The sequence below is a fragment of the Podarcis erhardii genome (genome assembly GCF_964252035.2).
Source record: "Podarcis erhardii genome assembly, chromosome: 2".
Classification (NCBI taxonomy): domain Eukaryota; kingdom Metazoa; phylum Chordata; class Lepidosauria; order Squamata; family Lacertidae; genus Podarcis; species Podarcis erhardii.
In genome coordinates, this window is record NC_138498.1 from 120,848,548 (window position 1) to 120,867,430 (window position 18,883).

The window sequence follows — 18,883 nt, forward strand, 5'->3', positions numbered from 1 at the left end:
CCCCTCAAAACAGCCAGCCTCCTTCTTCACAGGGGCTCATCTTGCAACCACAAATTGTTGCTGTGAATAATGGCCAAGAAGAGAACGGACTCTGAGAGAGTCACTTTAACAGGGGAAACAAGAAGAAGAGCCTGGGTGCTGGATCCGGCCAAAGGCCCCTCGAGTCCAGCCTCTTGTCCTCACAATGGCCGACTGGATGATGCCTCCTCTTCTGGGAAGCCCCAAAACAGGCCCTGAGCGCCAGAGCCCCACTCTGCCCTCCTCCTGGGACTTCCAGAAAGGGGGATCTGGAAGCATGGCTGCCTCCAAATGGGAAGCAAGAGCGGAGCCATCTTGGCTGGGGGGCATCCATAGCCCCCTCCTCCTCCTCCATGAATTAATCTCAACCTCTTTTAAAGCTACCCAAGAGATATTCTGCAGCAACAGAACAAAATGTGAACTATCTGTCACGTTTGTCGATGTTTAGGACAGGGCGAATGGCATCTCCCTGAGCAGCATTTGCGCCTTGTTTGGGGAGGGAGGTTCAGTTTCTTGACCCTCATCCAGCCCATCACTGACTTTAGATGCTGGTCCAACTGCCCCACAGTCTCCCCCTTTCTGCAAATGATTATGGGGGCTGTTTTCTTCATATATACTTTAAATATACTGTCACACAGCACACCAGTCTCCGAGAGGGGCAAGATTTCAATGGATCCAGGCATTTACACAGAGAGTTGGGTTTCCTTAGAAGGAGGGACGGAAGAGATGGCGGTGTCTAAAGGGTGTGGGGTTTATTTGCACCTATAGACCACCTGAGTCTTCGATGGAGGGGCTCATAGCATTCACCCCGCAGAGTCCCAGAGTCACCGCCTTGGCATCCAACAGAAATCAAGCCTGGCACTGAAACAGCTTCTCCACCTGCTTGCCTCTTCTCAGCTCAGCTTACTCAAAACGGTGAAACTTTTTGACTTTCTAACTACCAGGCAGTTTGGGGGTGAGAGCAACTTCTTTGGTTATACTAGTGAGGGTGCTTAGGAGACATCTATGGCCATCATGTCACCAGGATAGTTCAACAATGGACCCCTCCATTAGATTTCAATCTTGGCTGGATCCAGGAATCAGAAGGGACTCAGGGATCCTGCAGACTAACCCCACCCCCCAAACTTACAATAATATTTTGGCATCAGACAAGGGGAAATAGGGATGATAGAGATCACGCAGCTTGGGAAAAAGAGAACTCCCAAATAATTCTTTACCTTCCGACTTCACAGCCCCCCTTCCCCATTAAATCCAAATCTTCCTTGTAGCTGGGCAAGGAGCGGCCACTACTTGTCTCTTTGCTGATTTCTTGGAAAAGGCAGCAGCTTCTGTGTGTGTCCTATGCTTAGCTCAGGTTTCAAGCGTTCAGGCTTCTGGCAGTGGGATGTGGGCCAAGCACTCTCTGGGCCAAGCACCCAGCCTTGGCTCAGGGCCTTCCAGAAGAGGCTGGGCAGCCCCCGGGTCTTGCTGGCTGGGCAAAGGGGGCCTCCCTGACCCCCAACTCCCCTGGGCCTGCAGACTTAAGAGGGTCCCAGGCAGGGGGAGAGAAACTCATGTTGGGGCCAGTATGCCGAGAGAAGGAAGCAGAGATATGTGGAGATATAAAATGCCCCTTTAAAAAGCACATGGGGAAAGGAAATAATGGCAAGCTGGTGGGCTCTGGCCTGACCATGTGCTGATAGCAAACGTGTTTGTCAGTGTCCCACCACCTGCTTCCCTTCTCTGTGTGGTGTCTCTCTCTCTCTCTCTCTCTCTCTCTGTTTTGACTTCAACCCTGAGGTTCAGCCCAAGTTGCAACACTGAGCATTTCTTTACAAGGCACACAGTGAACCGTTGGAACCCCCTGCCACTAGATAGAGGGACACAGAAGAAGAGCTGGGCTGGTGGATCACACCCAAGGGGCCCATCGAGTGCAGCATGGCGGTCTCCCAGTGGCCACCCAGATGCCCCAGTAAGGAAGCATGCAAGGAGGACGGGAGGGACACCCAGCGAGTGGGATGCTCATGCATTTACTGCCTCTGGCAGCGGAGGAAGAAGGGAGCCATCTTTGAAGCCATGCAAGGGCTTCTTAAAAACAGGACCCGGGAGGCTGCCCTGCACTGACTTGGGCCACGAGTCCACCTCGCTCCGGATCTCACAGCCCCTCCCCCCAGTTCCAGAGAGGGGGGCAACCCAGACCCCCCTGGAGATGCGGGGACTGAACCTGGGGTCCCCCCCCCTGCCCCCCCTCCGCCCCCCCTGCAGGGCAGGACAGGAAGAGCTGCCGGGGGGGGAGGGAGGGGGGAGGGAGGGAGGCGGCGACTCCCAGCGAGGAGCTGCAATCACTTTCTCTTTCCCTCTCCAGCCTCGCTCCCAAACTTGCGCCTCGAGTTCTGCCTGGCGACAGGTGCCGCCAACTGCGCGCAGATTTCCGATTGGCGGAATATTCTCCCCTCGCCCAATCCCGGCTCTCGCTGCTGCTGGTTCCGCGGGCGGGGCAGAGAGCGGGTCTCGGAGTCGGAGGGAGAAGGACGTCGCTGGAGTGAGAGGAGGAAAAGGAGCTTCGTTTGGGGGAGAGATGGGGGTCCTCCTTCTCCGCTGGCCCCCCCTGATCCTGGGGGCGGCTGCCCACCTGCTGCTGCTCCTGGACTGCGCAGGTGAGGACTGGGCTCTGGGGCGGGGGGAGAAAATAGTTTCCACTAAATCCTTTTTTGGGGGGGGAGGACACAGCTCTTTGGGAATTGCGTTTCGTGGGCACAGAAAGGGGCGATCGGGGAGTTTCTTGTCCGAAGTGGATCCGGATCCCTCCCCAGACACCTCTTTCCCCGACTTGGGGCTTGTTTTGTATGCCGCCCGGGGCAGGGGCCGCTTCCCTCCTGGGCTCGGGGCTCAAGCGAAGAACAAGGCAAAGCTGGAAGGGGTTGGCAGGATTCAGGGGGGGGGAAGGGACTCGCCTGTCCCGCCCCCCGCAGCTTCGGGGTGACTCTGGTGTGTGTGAGTGTGTGAGAGAGATACGGATACAGTACAGTCTTTCTTCTTCAATTTTTACCTTCTCTCTTCTCTTCTAACCCTTAGCCGCTCTGAAAACTCAGCTAAACACTCAGGAGACCAGCCTGGGGGTGGGAGCTGGACGCGTGTAGAGCTCTTCATGGGGGGGGGGGGACGTCTGAATAAGGGGTCTCCACCCGCAATTCCCAATCTTGTTTTGTTCAGGAGTTCCCTTTCACAGCCACATTCATAATCAGGTTCGCCTGCTTTACAGTTCTGACTCCCCCCCCCAAAAAAAACCCCTTCCTGTTGCCTGTCAAAAATGTAGATTTTGTAAATTATGCAGGGGGCTCCTCTGTTCCGTTTCTGTACAGCCCCTTTCACTATGTTTTGGACACTTTGTATCTGAAGAAGTGTGCATCCACACGAAAGCTTATGCCCAGAACAAACTTAGTTACAGATAGGTAGCCGTGTTGGTCTGCCATAGTCAAAACAAAAAAAATTCCTTCCAGTAGCACCTTAAAGACCAACTAAGTTAGTTTTTGGTATGAGCTTTCGTGTGCATGCACACTTCTTCAGATACACTGAAACAGAAGTTTCCAGACACTTCTATATAGTGAGAAGGTGGGGAGGGGTATTACTCAGAAGGGTGGTGGGAATGGGTGATTAGCAGATAGGTGTGATGAGCCTGTCGTTAAGAGTCGTCCACAGGCTCATCACACCTATCTGCTAATCACCCATTCCCACCACCCTTCTGAGTAATACCCCTCCCCACCTTCTCACTATATAGAAGTGTCTGGAAACTTCTGTTTCAGTGTATCTGAAGAAGTGTGCATGCACACGAAAGCTCATACCAAAAACTAACTTAGTTGGTCTTTAAGGTGCTACTGGAAGGAATTTTTTTGGTCAGAACAAACTTAGTTGGCCTCTAAGGTGCTACTGGACAATTTTTTTATTTCGATTGCATCAGACCAGCATGGCTACCTAGTTGAATCTTTATTGTAAATCGTTTCTGTGGTTCTCTAATGTAAAATGGTATGAATATAATACTATCTTTAGTTTAAAAGTTGCTTGTGCATACAAATTCTCAAAGTAACTTAAAAGCTGTAAGAACTAAAGAGTAAGACCTGTTATTTCTCTCTTGAACCCTCTCCATATGGGGGGCTGCCCCCTCACTGTGCTACAGGGCTGGCCAAAGGGTGGTGGGGACCCCTGGTTCCTTCAGATTCCTCCTCATTTTGGGGTCTCACGTGTGACTCATTTTGTGGCTCTGTGTCTCCCGACTACTGAGCAGAACTGCCTGTGTTGTTTAGCCAGATGCCACAACCAGAGGCAGCCTTGCTCTGAGCTCTTGTGGTTTGAAGTGGGGGAAGCCCCTGCCCTGGGAGAGGAGGGTCTTAGACGTGGGTCCCATTTGATCTTGCCTGAAAGGAAACCGAGGCGGAGGGAGGTAGCAGAGTCGACACACCATCACGGCGTATGTAATTCAAGCAAACTCATCTTGCTGGTTTACGCTTCCTTGAACTTTGTTTTCCACAGTGGATCTCCCTCAGAAGGTGGTAGATTCTCCTTCCTTGGAGATTTGTTAGTAGAGGTTGTTTGGCCATCTGCCATGGATGCTGCAGTCGAGATGCCGCCATCGCAGGGGGGCTGGACCCTCAGAGTCCTGTCTATGATTTTTATTTTAGTTTCCTGGTTGTTTTGAGATGAGTCACTGGCCAAACTCAAGCGGGCTTCTTCCTACTTGAGGGTGAAGTTGTCCAAAGTGCATTTGACACAATTTTCACAGGGTCCTCAAGGACCATCTCTTTCTATATGAACCTACCCGGACAATGAGATGATCTTCTGAGGCCCTCCTTCCTGTGCCACCTCCTCTAGAGGTCCGGAGGGCGGAGATTGGAGGCAATGCGAGAACAGGGCCTTCTCTGCAGTGGCACCCTGTCTGTGGAAGGTTCGCCCCAGGGAAGTTCGCCTGGCACCTTCATTGTACACCTTTTGACTAAATCAGGCAAAAACATTCCCTTTTAACCAGGCCTTTGGTTGATTTGATTGACATCCTATTAAAAGTGTGGGGTTTTTTTGGGGGGGTACTGGCTCTTTTTATTATTGAATATTTTGTAGTTTTATATTTTGATTTTGTTCTGTGAGCCGTCCTGAGACCTCCGGGTATAGGGCGGTGTATAAATCCATGTCCCATTTCTGCTACCTGAGGCAAAACAGGAATAGCCCCTTCTTCCCCTTTTAGCACTGTGCCCCTCTACCTTTCCCCACGGAAATGCCCCATCTCTCGCTGAACTCGACTCAGCTTTTCCGTCAGAGGGGGGTGTTCTGGTGGGGGCAGAAGCCCCAGGTATGATGCTGAAAGCCTGTGATCAGCTCCCTCCCTCCCCAAGTCTTTGTGAGCTGTTTCTGTCTGGTCTCCCCTCCATCCACTTCCCAGACCTGAGCCTGCTTAGCTTCCGTTCGGTGCCTGCATCCTGGGCCTTCAGACCATGTTGTGGGAGCTCTCATCAGCTTGGCGCTTGCAAGTGGGGGGCAATTCCTGCCCCCTTGGCAAAAGGGGAGGGCTGGCCTCTCTCAAGTCTCACATGGAGCCTCAGCAGAGATTTAGTGCTGCCCGCCAGAGCTTTTTCTCACCCTCTGCTCCATGGGCTATTGTTGTTGTTACTTGTATTTATATCCTCTCCCCTTTTCAACTCTGATTCTTAGGCTCCCTCGGCTCTGCCACCTCTGTGTTTAAGGGCAGGTCTACAAACTCCCCCAAACCCTGCTGAACTTTGGATCTCCTGATTTAGGGCTGCTGCTTGTAATACAGCAGGATTAGGCTGCTGCCTTCATCTGCAGGACCCCTAACTCTCTGCCCCCTTTTCTCTTCCTTTCCAGGCTCCACTTCTCACTCCCTGCGGTACTTTGCCACAGCCGTGTCTGAGCCTGGCCAGGGGCTGCCCCAGTTCATTTCTGTGGGGTACGTGGATGACCAGCAATTTGTTCAGTACGACAGTGACACCAAGGAGCGGCTGCCTAGTGTCCCCTGGATAAGGAAGGTGGAAAAGGACGATCCTCAGTACTGGCACAGGAACTCTCAGTATGTTCGGAACACTGAGCTGGTGTTCAGGGTGGGTCTGCAGACTCTGCAGAATCGCTACAACCAGAGTGGAGGTGAGTGGAAGGCAGGAGAGGAACAGAGTCACACCTCTGCCCCCCCCCCAATAATGTTTCCTCCAGGGCCAGAATTACAGGGAGGGGTCTGCTGGGAGGAAAGGAAATGGAGGGTGGGGGTCTCCACCAGGGCAGAGGCATCTCCCCTTCCCTTAATGAAGGTCTTAATGGGGGCAGGGGTGGGGTGGGGTGGGGGTTACAGAGAGGGAGACTTGGAGGGCAGAGACCCCCCCCCCAGTATGACACTCTGGACCTGCACATCCTACCCAGAAAATGTCTCCATTGCCTGCCCTCCTTCCATGCTGGGCTTGGCTCAGGCCTTCTGAGGTGGGAATCTGTCTAGTTCATTTTCCTCTGGGAGGGGAAGAGAAGGGTGGGATCCTGAGGCTGAGACAAGCAAGCCTTGAGTTCTGGTCCTTCTTAAGGAGAAGCCAGCTGCCCAGACTGAGGTGCTGATTGGCTGGCCCTTCTGACCATCACCAAGCCCCTCCCACTCCCTGGCACAGTGTTGAAAGAGAAGCCTTTTTAAGGAGCACAAATGGACTGAGTTTTGGGGGGGTCAGAGTGGCAAATACATGGAGTGGGGGGTGGACCAGAGCCCCCATGGCTCCCACATCTCCAGCATTCTGCCACACTCCTCCCCCTGCCCCATCCAGCCTTGGAACTGTTATGACAGGAATCACTAAACTCAGTAAAAGCTGGCAGACCTCTGGCCAAAGCCTCTTGGCACACATTTTTGTTTTTAAACTTCCTTCTGAAATGAGTCAGAAGATGTCAGTCCTTTTGAGACGTTAGTTGTGAGAAAGGAGCCAGCATGCTGGAAGGGGGGGGGGAGGAATTTTGTTTAGCCCCAAAGTTGAGTGACTCCCCCCCCCCCCCCCCTCCAATTGCAATTTTGGAGCAGAACTTCAGAAGTGGGAGCCTCTGCTGGGTCTGGAGGGAGATCTCTATGTGATTTTGCACCTTTACCTTCCAGGCTTCTCCACTTCCTCACTTCCTAAGCAGGCTCCCTGCTTCAGGATTTTACCACTGCCCCTAACAGCATCAAAAGGTGTCCCAGCACTTAAAACGATAACTGAAGTGGAGGGGTAGAAAGGTGGGTGAGATTGACGGATGTCAGATTCACCCTCCTGCCCCTTTTGGCCCAGGGGGACAATCCTGATCAGGATCTGGGCCCTGAAGCCAGAGAGATTCCCCACCTGTGACACAGAATAATGGAGGTGGAAGGAGCCTTGCCAAAGATGTCAGCTTGATTGTGTCCCGAGCCCTCTGTGGCCTTCGTTGGCCTTGTCAGGCTTGCAAGGAAGAAACCCTTGCAAGGAAGAACTATATCACCTTGGGACATGGTCTTGGAAAAGATTCTTCTTCTTCTCCTTCTCCTTCTTCTTCAATATGTTGAGTAGTTCTAGAGGGAGGACTCCAAAGTAGCACTGTTACAATCATTCTACTTCCTAGAGGGAGCAATTTCCCTTCTCCTCCCCCTGCACACCTTTCTGGGGCTTCTCCCACCCTCCAGCTGATTTGTGGGGAAGGAGATGGGGAGAAAGCCCCAGTTGTGTAAGTAAGACTTGGTTTTTAGACTAGCTGTGTTAGCTGAATCCGGCCAAGGAAAGCAGGATTTCTGTTGAGAGAGGCTTCTGTAATGCAAGACATTCTATACCCAAACTCAATTCAGCTGTAAGCCAAGGGCTCCTGAGATGAAAGGGGAAGCCTAAATCAGAAGTGAGAGCAACCTGGTGTCCTCTGGGACAGCCTCTCCTCCATTGCTGAGCTCCCTCAGGCTACACAAAGAGCAACAGAACTCTGTACATGGCCAGGAGCAGCAACTGCCATTTCCTCTCCTATCTTGGGGTCCCTGATGTAGCTTCTCTCCATGGTTTTGTTGTGGGAAATCACAATGGCTGTCTGCTGACCCTGCTGGCTGGCCTAGAGGAGACAGGGCTGGGGTCCTCAGCACCTGTGGGCCCTGCCAGGGGTCTGGGGTCTCAGCGGGTGCCGGGTGATGCCACCTGCCAAGTGAAAACACCAGATCAGTGCTTCAGATACTGGAATTGAAGAGCAGATTTAAAAGTCACGAGCATTAGCATATATAAGAACATCTCACAGTTATGTGGTCTGAATGAGAGCAGAATAATCTATATTTCCATTTCAACCAGTTGTGACTGAAGTAACAGAGGTCAAAATTTATCCATGGCACCTCTTTCCACAGCAATAAATGGGATGTACTGAATCTTTGAGCTGCCTTCCAATAAAGTCAGTTGATTCAACTCCCATTTGACTCCCGGAACCGTTCGAAAACCAAAGCCTGTCTTCCTGCACTCAGTCAGAAGTTTGGCTTCCAAAGAACGTTTGCAAATCGGAACACTTACTTCTGGGTTTGCGGTGTTCGGGAGCCAAGCTGATTGACTTCCAAGGAACCACTGTATAAGGATCATGTATTCACTGATGAAGGATTTATTTGGTGGACATTGACTGGCTAATGAAAACCAGCTCTTCTTTTATTATCGATTGACTGAAGGTTTTATTAAAGTATTTATAATATGTAGTTTCCATAAAAGTGTAACAAGATAGTATGCAACCTAGAAAGTTAAAATAAAATCAGGAAAAATCCATAAAATGTACATAAAACATCAGCAAACACTATTTATTTATTTGTTTGTTTGTTTGTTATTGTTGTTGTTTTGAAGATTTGGTGGTAGCCCCCTGGGGTGGGCAGGAGGATGAAGGGACCCACCATCTTTGACAAGGGCAGCCTGGCTTCTGCTGAGCAGGGGGGCCATTTTGAAGTGGGGCAACCCCCCCCCTTGCGGCTTCCCTTTCCCTCTCAGGCTATGAGGAAACTTCTTTTTCCAAAGGCCCTTCCATGACTTTCCTCCTTTTAGGGAAAAGGTCCTTGATATGGAGAAGCTGGGGGGGGGGGAGAGATGGAGGGGAAGAGACCTTCTCTCTTGAAAGGGCCCCCCATGTGTGGGTGCCCCCCTTCCATGCTGCCCCTTTTCTCTTTCTGGGGTGGGGGAAACGGGGGCAGCTGAGGCGTCTCCCCAAAAGGGGCAAGATCCAGAGGAGCAGAGCTGGGGGGAAAGAGGGACAGACTGTGACCTCCGACCCCGCAAGGGATGCTCCTCTTGGGCAGGAAGGGAAACCCCACCCCTCCCCCGCCTCCAGGGAGTTGGGAGAATCCACTAGGAATGGGGGGGGGGAGTGTGAGGCGATGAGAGGGGGGGCAATTAGAGGGGGGCTTTGTAGGCTCAGGATTGTAGCGTTTCCCTCAGTGAAGGTGTTATGCGGATGAGCCTTCAAAAAGATACAATGCTGGTTGATTTTTCTCGCCTCTGACTGCTGCCTCTTCCCTGAGTCTCAGGCAAATAAATCCTTTTTCCTGGTCTCTTTTGCTGATGGGGGAGGGGCTGCTCTGACCCCCCCTTGACCTCCTGGGTCTCTTCTGGTCCTTCCAGGGATCCACACCCTTCAGTACATGTACGGCTGTGAGCTGAGGTCAGACGGGCGCAAAGGAGGCTATAGGCAGTACGGCTACGACGGGAGAGACTTCATCGCCTTCGACAAGGAGACCCTCACCTGGACGGCAGCTGATGCGGGGGCCGAAGTGACCAAGAGGAAGTGGGATCGTGACTTGGCCTGGAACCAGGGCCAGAAGCACTACCTGGAGGAGATTTGCATTGAGTGGCTGCAGAGACACCTGGACTACGGGAAGGAGACTCTGCTGAGGACAGGTGAGGGGGGGGCAGTGGGGAGGGGAGGGGGGCTCAGTGGGGCAGTTTCCCTACAAATTCCCCTCCCCCCTTAACAGTCTTCCTTTCTGGACCAAACAGCAAACACTTTTCTTGGTGGGGGAGGCAGAAATAAGTTTGGGCCTCTGGGAGGAGAAAAGGGGTCACTTCAGAGTATGATGGGGGGAGAGATGCTTATAAACAGCCCCCCATGCCCCTTTGGCTAGAATAAGGGAGGCAAAAGACAAATGAGAGGAGGGGGCACAAAGAAACAGCAGGGAAGGGGCCAGGAAAGCAAAATGCATTTTAAATTAACTAAAAAAATAAAATGGAAATGGACAGATTTGAGGCGGGATACGGAAAAACCTTTTGCCTTTACACTTGGGTAGGGGAAAGTGGGGCAGATTGATGCAGAAAAATTCAATCTCATATTTTATGTACCAAAATGAGTCAGATAATTTAAAAATATTGCTTTATGCATGGCATAACTAATCAATATTATAATAGCAATCAAAAGAACCATTAAGGTTAGAAGATAATGAGAATATAATGACTTGGGGGAAAAATGGGATTTGTATGATTGTGCCCCACCTACGGGGCGCTTTGATACAAAGCGCAAATTGTATGAGAATGGTAATTATTTACAAAAAATTAATCAAAAAAGCAATTTTTATTGTGAGATAAACCAGCCCTACAATTTGTTACTTAAAAATCTAAATTATGTTTCAAAACTAACAGTGTTTCACAGATATCATAGACTTTATGGCAGGTTTTCTTAACAAAACATCAAAACTTGTATTAATCTTTCCTCAAACACCTATCCATTTAAAAAAAACCTTTGGAAAAACTTTAAAAAGTAAAAGGACTTACATTAGGTAGTCCAAAAATATGCTTAGAAAAAATAATATATTCCCTTAACGTTTAGCTTCTTTTGCACATTATATCCACTGAAGTCAAAAGAAAAAGTATAAAGAGATGATATTCGAGATGCGCCCTTTGAGAAATTTGGCAACTGCAAAACAGCATCCTTGAACTCAACGCTTGCCTTATCTTCTACAATAAGGAAGACAAACATACAAGACCCTGGATATTTCCTGAGATATGACACTTGATAATCTGTCATTTTATGTTTAGAAATGACTTTGGCCACATAGTAAACAACAGTTTTTATTCTTTTCAAATTTCATGAGTAGGAAATCAGTTTAGAGATTTCATGCAAACTTGTATAAAAGGTAAAGGTACCCCTGCCCGTACGGGCCAGTCGTGACCGACTCTAGGGTTGTGCGCTCATCTCACTCCAGAGGCCGGGAGCCGGCGCCATCCGAAGACACTTCCGGGTCACGTGGCCAGCGTGACGAAGCTGCACTGGTGAGCCAGCACCAGTGCCGCACACAAAAACGCCGTTTACCTTCCCGCTATAAAGCGGTACCTATTTATCTACTTGCACTTAGGGGTGCTTTCGAACTGCTAGGTGGGCAGGAGCTGGACCGAAGCTTGTATATTGGGGCACTATTGTACATTAGTGGGTCACTTTTATACGTATCAATGTGCCCCAACGGACATTTTCAGAAAACTAACAATTATTAATAAAACCACTGAACTTATTTAAAAATCATGTGTAATACTGATTACTGAGTGGGATAATTTACCTTTGGTATTTTTAAGTCTTAAGTAAATGACGAAAAACAACATTGGAACACTTTTACATTTCACGTATTTTTTTTAGTTGGCCGCACAAAAAACACACACTCTCGTCAAACACCAATGGCGAACTGGCGGGCAGCGCGGTCGCAACTGTCATACTCACACATGTAAAGACACGTTTTAGTGATGTCACGACACAAACATTTATCGATATTGAAATATTGTTGATGTGTCAATGTGCCCCGCCTCCCCCTACATACCTATGGGGAAAGTCTTTAAAACTAAATTAATTAACCTTTTTTTAAAATAGAAAATGTGTAGGGAGCCCGTGAAATACGGATGCAGCCCCCTCACTAAGTCTGTAGGTTAGCCACTCTTGGCCTAGAAGCAGAAAACCTGCATATAGTGAGAGAGTATGGGAATTCCCTCTTCTACCTTCTGTTACGAAAAAGGAGCAATGCTCCGGCGAGCTGCAGCTGGCTGGAATGCCAAACAGGATGTTGATGTTTGTGACTGTACCGTGGGAGCGAAAGGACAGTCTGTTCACTGTACTGAGCACCGGATGTTAGCTCAGTGTGTCACCTGACATGTACTGGAAGTACAGGGGTGGAGTCTCTCTCTCTGCTGTTGGTGTTTGGAGAGTGCAGACATGTTTCTCTGTACTGCTGCATAGACAGAAATAAAGGCATGTAAATACATTTCTGTCTGTCTCTTTCCCCCCTCCTGGGGAATGCAGGGAGGAGGGAAGAGTGGTGTGTTCTTCTCACGTTTGAGGAGAATCGCGGATAGAGACCCCACCTGTCTCCTGCCGGGAGTCGCAGACAGGGAGGTCAACAGTAATCTAAGCCAGGTGCCTGGAGAAAGGCAAATTCCTCTGACATGGCTCAAGATTACAACACCTCCTTCTATTTTTTTATTTGTGAGGAATTTTACTTTTTTCCTATGGGGAACATTCAGAAGTGTCATCTTCCCCAACCCCTTGCCTTGAAATGGTACAGTCCCCTCTTCTGCCTTCAGGAATCTGGCACAGGAGCCAATCAAATGATCAAGTGTTTGGACTGGCTTTCTTCCTGTCTCTCTTTATTAGCTTTGCTTATATGAACATTAATTAAACATAAAATAATTCTAGCACCCTCCCTTTTTGCGGACTGACACATATGTATTAGCCGTGCTTAGAGAGATCTGAGCAATTTCATCTATGGGGCCTGGTGATAATTCACCCCAGAGACACTGAGCATATTTGTTGAGGTTGAGGATTTCATCTCAAAAGCCACATTGAAGTGTTTTCAAGGGTGACAACGTGCAAAGGAGGCTGGGAATCATCCTCTTTGGGACGGAGGTTCTGTTGAGGACAGGTGAGGGGGTGGGGTGGGGTGGGGAGGTTTTGTTTTGGGCTTCTGTGGGGAAAGGGCTTGACCGACCTTCCTTCCTGCTCCCCCCAGCAGAGTCATATTCCCTCCTAGACCCAAGTTAACCAGTCCAGGCACTGCAAAGTGGGTAGGATCCTGGAACAGCCCCTTCAGACAACAGCTACCCAGGGAGCCAGTTTTTGAACAAGGGTTACATTCTGTGAATTGTGCCTAAAGCCAAAATTGTGTATAGTCAAAACACATTGGACTCAAGGGCGATTGGGTTGCCAAAGTCCTTCTTCCCCAGACGCCCGCCTCCTCTTTTTGGTTTTTAGAATATTTTTGGCAGGTGCGTAAATCTGTATTTGCACAAGTTAAACGTGCGCAAGTTGCTGGCTTACTGGGCCTCCTGGTCTGCCCTTTCCACTCCAGGGGAGAAGGGAGATGGGCCCTTTCCAACCTCCAGGGACCCTTTCAGGGCAGGCGGGAGAACCAGAAAGGAGCTCTGTCTTTCCCAGGGCTGTTGGCTTTGTTCACTAACTATGGAGCTGAAAAGTCCCGGAGAACAGAGAGCAGTGAGTCCAGCATTTCTTCCCCCTCAAGAGAGGAACCAGGATCAGTCTGAGCTGCCCTCAGTTCATGACTTGCAACTTGGAAGGATCTGAATGAATCCCGCCATTGGGGACCGGGTGAAATTTGCCCCTCAGCCTAGAGGCAGCTCCCTGGGACAATCTTGGAACCACAAGTTGTCATACTTAAATAGTGTTAGAGCTTTATAAAGATGATAAATTATGTTAATTTGTATGCTGTCCTTCCTCCCAAAGGTGTCTGTTTTATCAAACAAAGGATAAAATATCTGAAAACAGTTCCGCCATAGACACTGACTGGGGAAGATGCCAAGGGAGGTTGAGGAAATCCCATTTATTCGCAGTTCTTTTTAATTTCTGCAGATGTGATATTGCGACTAGGTTACCCCTTGGGTCCCTGCTCCTCTGCTCTTAAGAAATGCAGGATTCCTCCAGGCTCCCGTTGTGGATGTCTCTCTGTTAACCCCAATGCGGCCCTTTTTGCAGAGGCTCCGGTGGTGAAGGTGACCAGGAAGGCAGACTATGACGGCCTGGAGACCCTCGTTTGCCAAGTCCACGGCTTCTACCCCAAGGAGATTGAGGCCAACTGGGTGAAGGACGGGGAGGTCTGGCAGGAGGGCACCCTCCGAGGATTGGTCGCCCCCAACTCGGACGGGACCTACTATCTCTTGCTCAGTGTCCAGATCGACCCCGAGGAGAGGGAGCGCTTCCGGTGCCGCGTGGAGCACGACAGCCTGGAGAAGCCTCTGGACGTGGCCTGGGAGAAGGAGCCTGGTGAGAGACAGACAGACAGACAGACAGACAGACAGACAGACAGGAGGGGAAGGGGTGGGCTCTGGGAGGGGGATTTCCACCCAACTCCTCCCTTCAGCAGCAGCACAGCTCAGATGGGGAACCCCAGTTGGATCCTGTCTGTGTCTCTGGAGGCAAGCGACTGAATCGGAGTCGGAATCAGCCTTTTCTGGCAAGTGTCTCATAGGCCTTAAACTCAAATTGGATGTCGTAGGTAAAAACTGGCCATCACCTTCTTGCCTTTAAGCCTAAGTAGTAATGTCAAAGAATGTGGGCACATATTTTACTTCTTCAAAATCAAATTTACCCACAGTCACTGCGACTGAAAAAGGGGCAATGAACTTAAAAGAAGGAGTCCCAAACTGTACTTCACAGTGAAAAAGATGCTCACTCACTCTTCCTCTCAACCGTGCCCAGCTACAAAAAGGTGATATTCATCCCTACTCAGGCCAAACAGCCTCACACCGCTGGGAAGAGCAAGCAGGAATTTTAATAACAACTCTTGTCTCTCACACACCGGCAGGGAAGCTCTGCCTGCAGGAACCAAAGGAGAATGTCTTAAGAGCCAGACTCCCTTTTCCCCAGCAGGAGCCCCTGAACGCACATCCCCACCCCCACCCCAGACTCCCCTTCTCACAGGCAGGCTAGTGGGGATTATGGAAGCGGCCCTTGAGCCAAAGACTCACCCAGGCAGGGCAGAGGGGAGCAGGGCTCACTCACTAGCGCTATGGACTTCAGAGATTCCACCCAAACAAAAAAACCTGGACATTTTGCCTCATTTTAAGAATCTGTCTGGACAGACATTTTAAGTCTGAAAAAGAGGACGTGTCCAGGAAAAACCGGACGTATGGCAACCCTACACAAGATGCTTCTTCCTAAGGGTTTGTGTCTTCCCTGAAGGCCTGTAATGCTGGGCTCTCAGAGGGGGGGTCTCAGGGGGGAGGGAATCCCTTCCTCTCAGGGTCAGGACAGAGAAGGCTGAAGCGCCTGAGCAGGAGGAGATCTGCTTTTAAGTCTTGAGTCTGTGATGAAACAGGTGTGCCTGTCAACTGTCTTCCTAAAATATATTGGGGGTTTTAAAGACCTCTAATGCTGAAAACATAAACTCCCTTGTATCGGGGCCACTACAGAGAAGACCTTGGCCTGTAAGGAGAGAGAGAGGGCCTGCTTTTCACACATAAAATCCTCCCGGGCTCATAGCTCAGCACCTCCACTCAAATCTCCTGCTTGAGGCCTTGGGGAGCTGCTGCCGCCAGTCTGAATAAAAATGTCTCTTGTCCCCTTTTAGTCAACCTGGGGCTCATTGTGGGAGCCATTCTGGGTGTCATGGCTGCCATCCTGCTGGTCTCTGGAATCATCTTCTTCATCCGCAGTAAGTAAATCCTGGATGTGTTTGCTGCCTCTCCTGTGTCTCCTTTTTTAAGCCTCCGACTGGGAATGTGCTGGTGGAGCTTCCTGGAAACTGCCCCTTGTATCCCTACAGAGACCCCTCCCCATAAAACACCCTGTGAACATGAACCAAAAGTCATAGTGGTCATTGCTTTGTACTCACTCTGTGCTTAGGAAATTCACTTTCCACCTGACATTTTAATCAATCCTAAGCCTTCAATCCTGTGAACAATTAGCAGGGAGCCTTACTTACAAATCTTTAGGCGCCAGGCAAAAACATTTCTCTCAAACCAGGCCTTGAGCTTTTTAAGTGTGAGTTACTGGTTTGTTTTTGTTTTATCATGTATTTTATGCTCTCATTTTGTATTTTTATTTGGAGAATCACCGAAATAATACTCCGAAAATGAATGAAGGGACTGGATAATGTTTCCTTCCAGCCTCTTGGAATTTGTCCACTGCCTAGTTTCCCCATGTTGATTTTCTGATTTAATTTCCTCAGTTTTTTCTACTTCTTTATAAAATGAGTTCTTTGAAAAGCTCCCCTTCCTTGGAGGTGTTTGGAAGAGACAGGAGAAGCATCTGCTGGGAAGGTTTCAACATCTGAGAGCCAAATTGTCAAAATGGGATTGTGTGGCCTCTGGAGGTCCCTTCCAGCTCTGACCTTCTGCTTTTGTCTTCACAGGGAAATCAGCCTACGAAAAAACCGCAAGTGAGTGACTCCTCCCCTCTCTCTGTCTGCCATGTTTCCCCCCAATATGGAGCAGGAACAGGTTACAAACAGACCAAACCAAACCTGGTGGTGGCCTAGTCCTTAAGCCCAAGACCGTGATGGAAAGCTTCAGCCTGTCTGCTCAGCCTGTCTGGGGACAGCAAGGGGTCCCTCAGGGCCAGAAAAGGCTGCAGAGAGACTGTCGGCTGAGGGAGGGGCTCCAGGAAGGAGCAGGAGGAAGAGCCGAGGGTGGGGGGAGAGAGGGGTCTCTGGTGGTTTAATTTACTGGAACCTGAAGCTAAATATTTGGTTCATTGGCTCAAGTCTGTGGGTGTTAGGAATCCTCCGTTCTGGATTTGGCACCACTGCTCTCCCTCCCCAGCTTCTGCCTTTCTGCCCCCTTCCTGCCTAGATCACACCCACCCCTGCTCTAGTCCCCCGCTGCCTCCATGCCAGGCTGTGCCCATCTCTCTGCCCTCCAGCATCTGCTTATCCCCCCACTGCTGTCCTTGAGCCCCCTTGCCTCTGGGCTGCCTGTCCCTGAACTCTTCTTAGGCCCCTCCCCATATTGAGACCTATTTGGGATGGGGTTGGAGAAGGGCTGGGGGGGGGGGATCTCCCTCCCCGGGATCCTAACTCCTGTGTTTCCTCCCTGTGTTTCAGCAAGTGACCAGGGGTCTGCCAGCTCCACCAAGGGTAAGTGGGGGTGCAGGTGGGGGCAAAGTGGGGCTCTTGCAGAAGACTCTGTGGGGAACATCCCCAAATGGGGAAAAGCTTCTGCTTTCCTGTTACCCACATTGGGAGTCATAGTTTGGGTTCTGAATGCGAGTCACATTTTGGGTGCTGTAAGAGATTTCTCCTTCTACTTAATAGTAGGACTGCTTTGTGTCCTTCTGGTATTCCCCCAGAGTGTGCAGCTTGGCTCACTTGCTTGAGCTGCCCTCTGCAGGCATTTGCTCTACAGGTCCATTTTGGTGACGCTCCCAGCATATCTCAGGTCTGATCTGACATGATGAGGGATGGTGGCTTTCCTTGGGAGGCTGGACTAGACGCCCTTTGGGTTCCTACGAGCTCTGTAATGCTGATGCCCCCACACCATGATGTTGGCTTAACTTTGAAACACCCCTGCTCTTTATTTTTGCAGTTTCATACCAGCCCAGTGTGTGAGATGAGACCAGAAGGAGCCTGCCCAAGTGTGGCTGTGAATTGCAGAGACTCAGAGCCCCTCTTGTCCTTTAATGCTGTTTCTGATGTTTCTTAATCCTGGCTCTCACTCACCCATTGTGACTCCAGCTGTAACTAGAATTTGAGGATAATCATGTTTTTCTGATGAATTTTGGCTAATTTTGCTTTGTAGCTGATTTTCAGAAATGTGTTTGTATTCATGAGAAATGTGCCGGATATACACAACTAAAAACTTTAAAAAGGGGTGGGGAGATTGAGCAGTGATTTTGATGGTTTCTCTTGGTTTTTTGTTGCTGTGGATCCCACCACAAGCCTTTCCCCAATCTTGTGTCACTCACTTTCCATCCAAATTGAAGGAAAGGCAACATCTGAGAACTGCTTTAGGCGTATTATGCATGAAATAGGCTAAGCTGTTACTGCCTACCTGCCTCTTGGGCCGCCCAGCCTTTGGCTAAACAGATGTACTGTCTGATCCTGCTGGCAGCCAAGGAGGAAGCCAGCAAGGAGAAGAGGCAGATCAGAGCTTCATGGACACAGTTTGATCTGAAATAAGCAGCCCCTTCTTTTGGGCTTCAGGCCTTCAGTTCATGAGACTTCTAGCCTGGTCCCCACAGCCTTCTAGGAGGGGTGACCCACTGGGAGTGGGACCACATGAACTCCTCCAAGTAAACTAGTTTTGCTGCCTTCAAATTGCCTAATTTTTCTCTCGCCCATTCTTGCTTTTCCACCTGTGGCCCTTGAGGAACATACTCCTCCCACCTGCAGTTCCCTCCATCTTCCTTCCCTTCTCATAGGCTGGCATTCCTTAAGGAGAGTCTTTCCTAGAAATAAGAATGCACTAACTCTCTTAGGCCTCAATGGATTTGCTGCACCTTGCTTTGAAGACACTGGATGTAATTTATACTATTCTTCCTTTTGTAATATCCATTTGACTGAAATAAACAAGGGTGCCCTCCCTTTGTCTTCAGTGGTTCTTTCCTTCTTATCACAGAAGTTCCAGAGATTTTGAAGTTCCAGAGAATTTTTACAGACTCTGGCAGGGAGGAGCCAATAATTGGTCTTCCCTGTGCAACGTGACTGAAGAACTAGAGTCCAAAGTGAGATGGGGACAAAATCTGTGGTTTAGCAGGTGTGGGATTAAGTTACATGACGCCAAGAGGGTCTGAAGTCTGCTCAGTGCCTGGATTGGGGACCACCTGGATGCCGCCTTTGGTTCCAGGATGGAATAAAGGAGGGTTGGGAATACAGTCATACCTCGGGTTAAATACGCTTCAAGTTGAGCCAATGTGTCCCTCAAGCACGCAGATCTTGTGTAGCCCTGGACTAGTGGGGCTCCCTTTGGCCTTATCTAGCAGC

The 18,883-nt window shown here is 49.9% G+C and overlaps 2 protein-coding genes and 1 long non-coding RNA gene across 9 annotated transcripts in view; 2 read left to right on the top strand and 1 right to left on the bottom strand.

Moving 5' to 3' along the window:
• Positions 1 to 18,487, top strand: part of LOC309337008 (major histocompatibility complex class I-related gene protein-like) — a 56,044-nt gene extending 37,557 nt beyond the window's left edge. For 2 of the 5 annotated variants that reach the window (XM_081853619.1, XM_081853617.1), the window contains exons 7-8: positions 17,006 to 17,038; positions 17,487 to 18,487. In XM_081853619.1, coding sequence (XP_081709745.1) covers positions 17,006 to 17,038; positions 17,487 to 17,509 — 56 coding nt within the window. In that variant the 3' untranslated portion in view covers positions 17,510 to 18,487. Of the gene's footprint in view, positions 1 to 17,005; positions 17,043 to 17,486 lie in introns of all 5 variants that reach the window. The other 3 variants (XM_081853622.1, XM_081853621.1, XM_081853616.1) reach the window with 3 other exon arrangements.
• The window catches only part of LOC309337333, an 86,864-nt gene that overhangs the window by 10,176 nt on the left and 57,805 nt on the right, over positions 1 to 18,883 (bottom strand). The window contains exon 2 of the long non-coding RNA XR_014154165.1: positions 18,400 to 18,558. This is a non-coding gene — a long non-coding RNA (uncharacterized lncRNA). The remainder of the gene's footprint in view (positions 1 to 18,399; positions 18,559 to 18,883) is intronic.
• Positions 2,481 to 18,883, top strand: part of LOC309336990 (major histocompatibility complex class I-related gene protein-like) — a 73,727-nt gene continuing 57,324 nt past the window's right edge. The window contains exons 1-5 of one of the 3 annotated variants that reach the window (XM_081853584.1): positions 2,484 to 2,654; positions 5,869 to 6,144; positions 9,600 to 9,875; positions 13,939 to 14,226; positions 15,533 to 15,616. In XM_081853584.1, the coding sequence (XP_081709710.1) occupies positions 2,576 to 2,654; positions 5,869 to 6,144; positions 9,600 to 9,875; positions 13,939 to 14,226; positions 15,533 to 15,616 (1,003 nt within the window). In that variant the 5' untranslated portion in view covers positions 2,484 to 2,575. Of the gene's footprint in view, positions 2,655 to 5,868; positions 6,145 to 9,599; positions 9,876 to 13,938; positions 14,227 to 15,532; positions 15,617 to 18,883 lie in introns of all 3 variants that reach the window. The other 2 variants (XM_081853582.1, XM_081853583.1) reach the window with 2 other exon arrangements.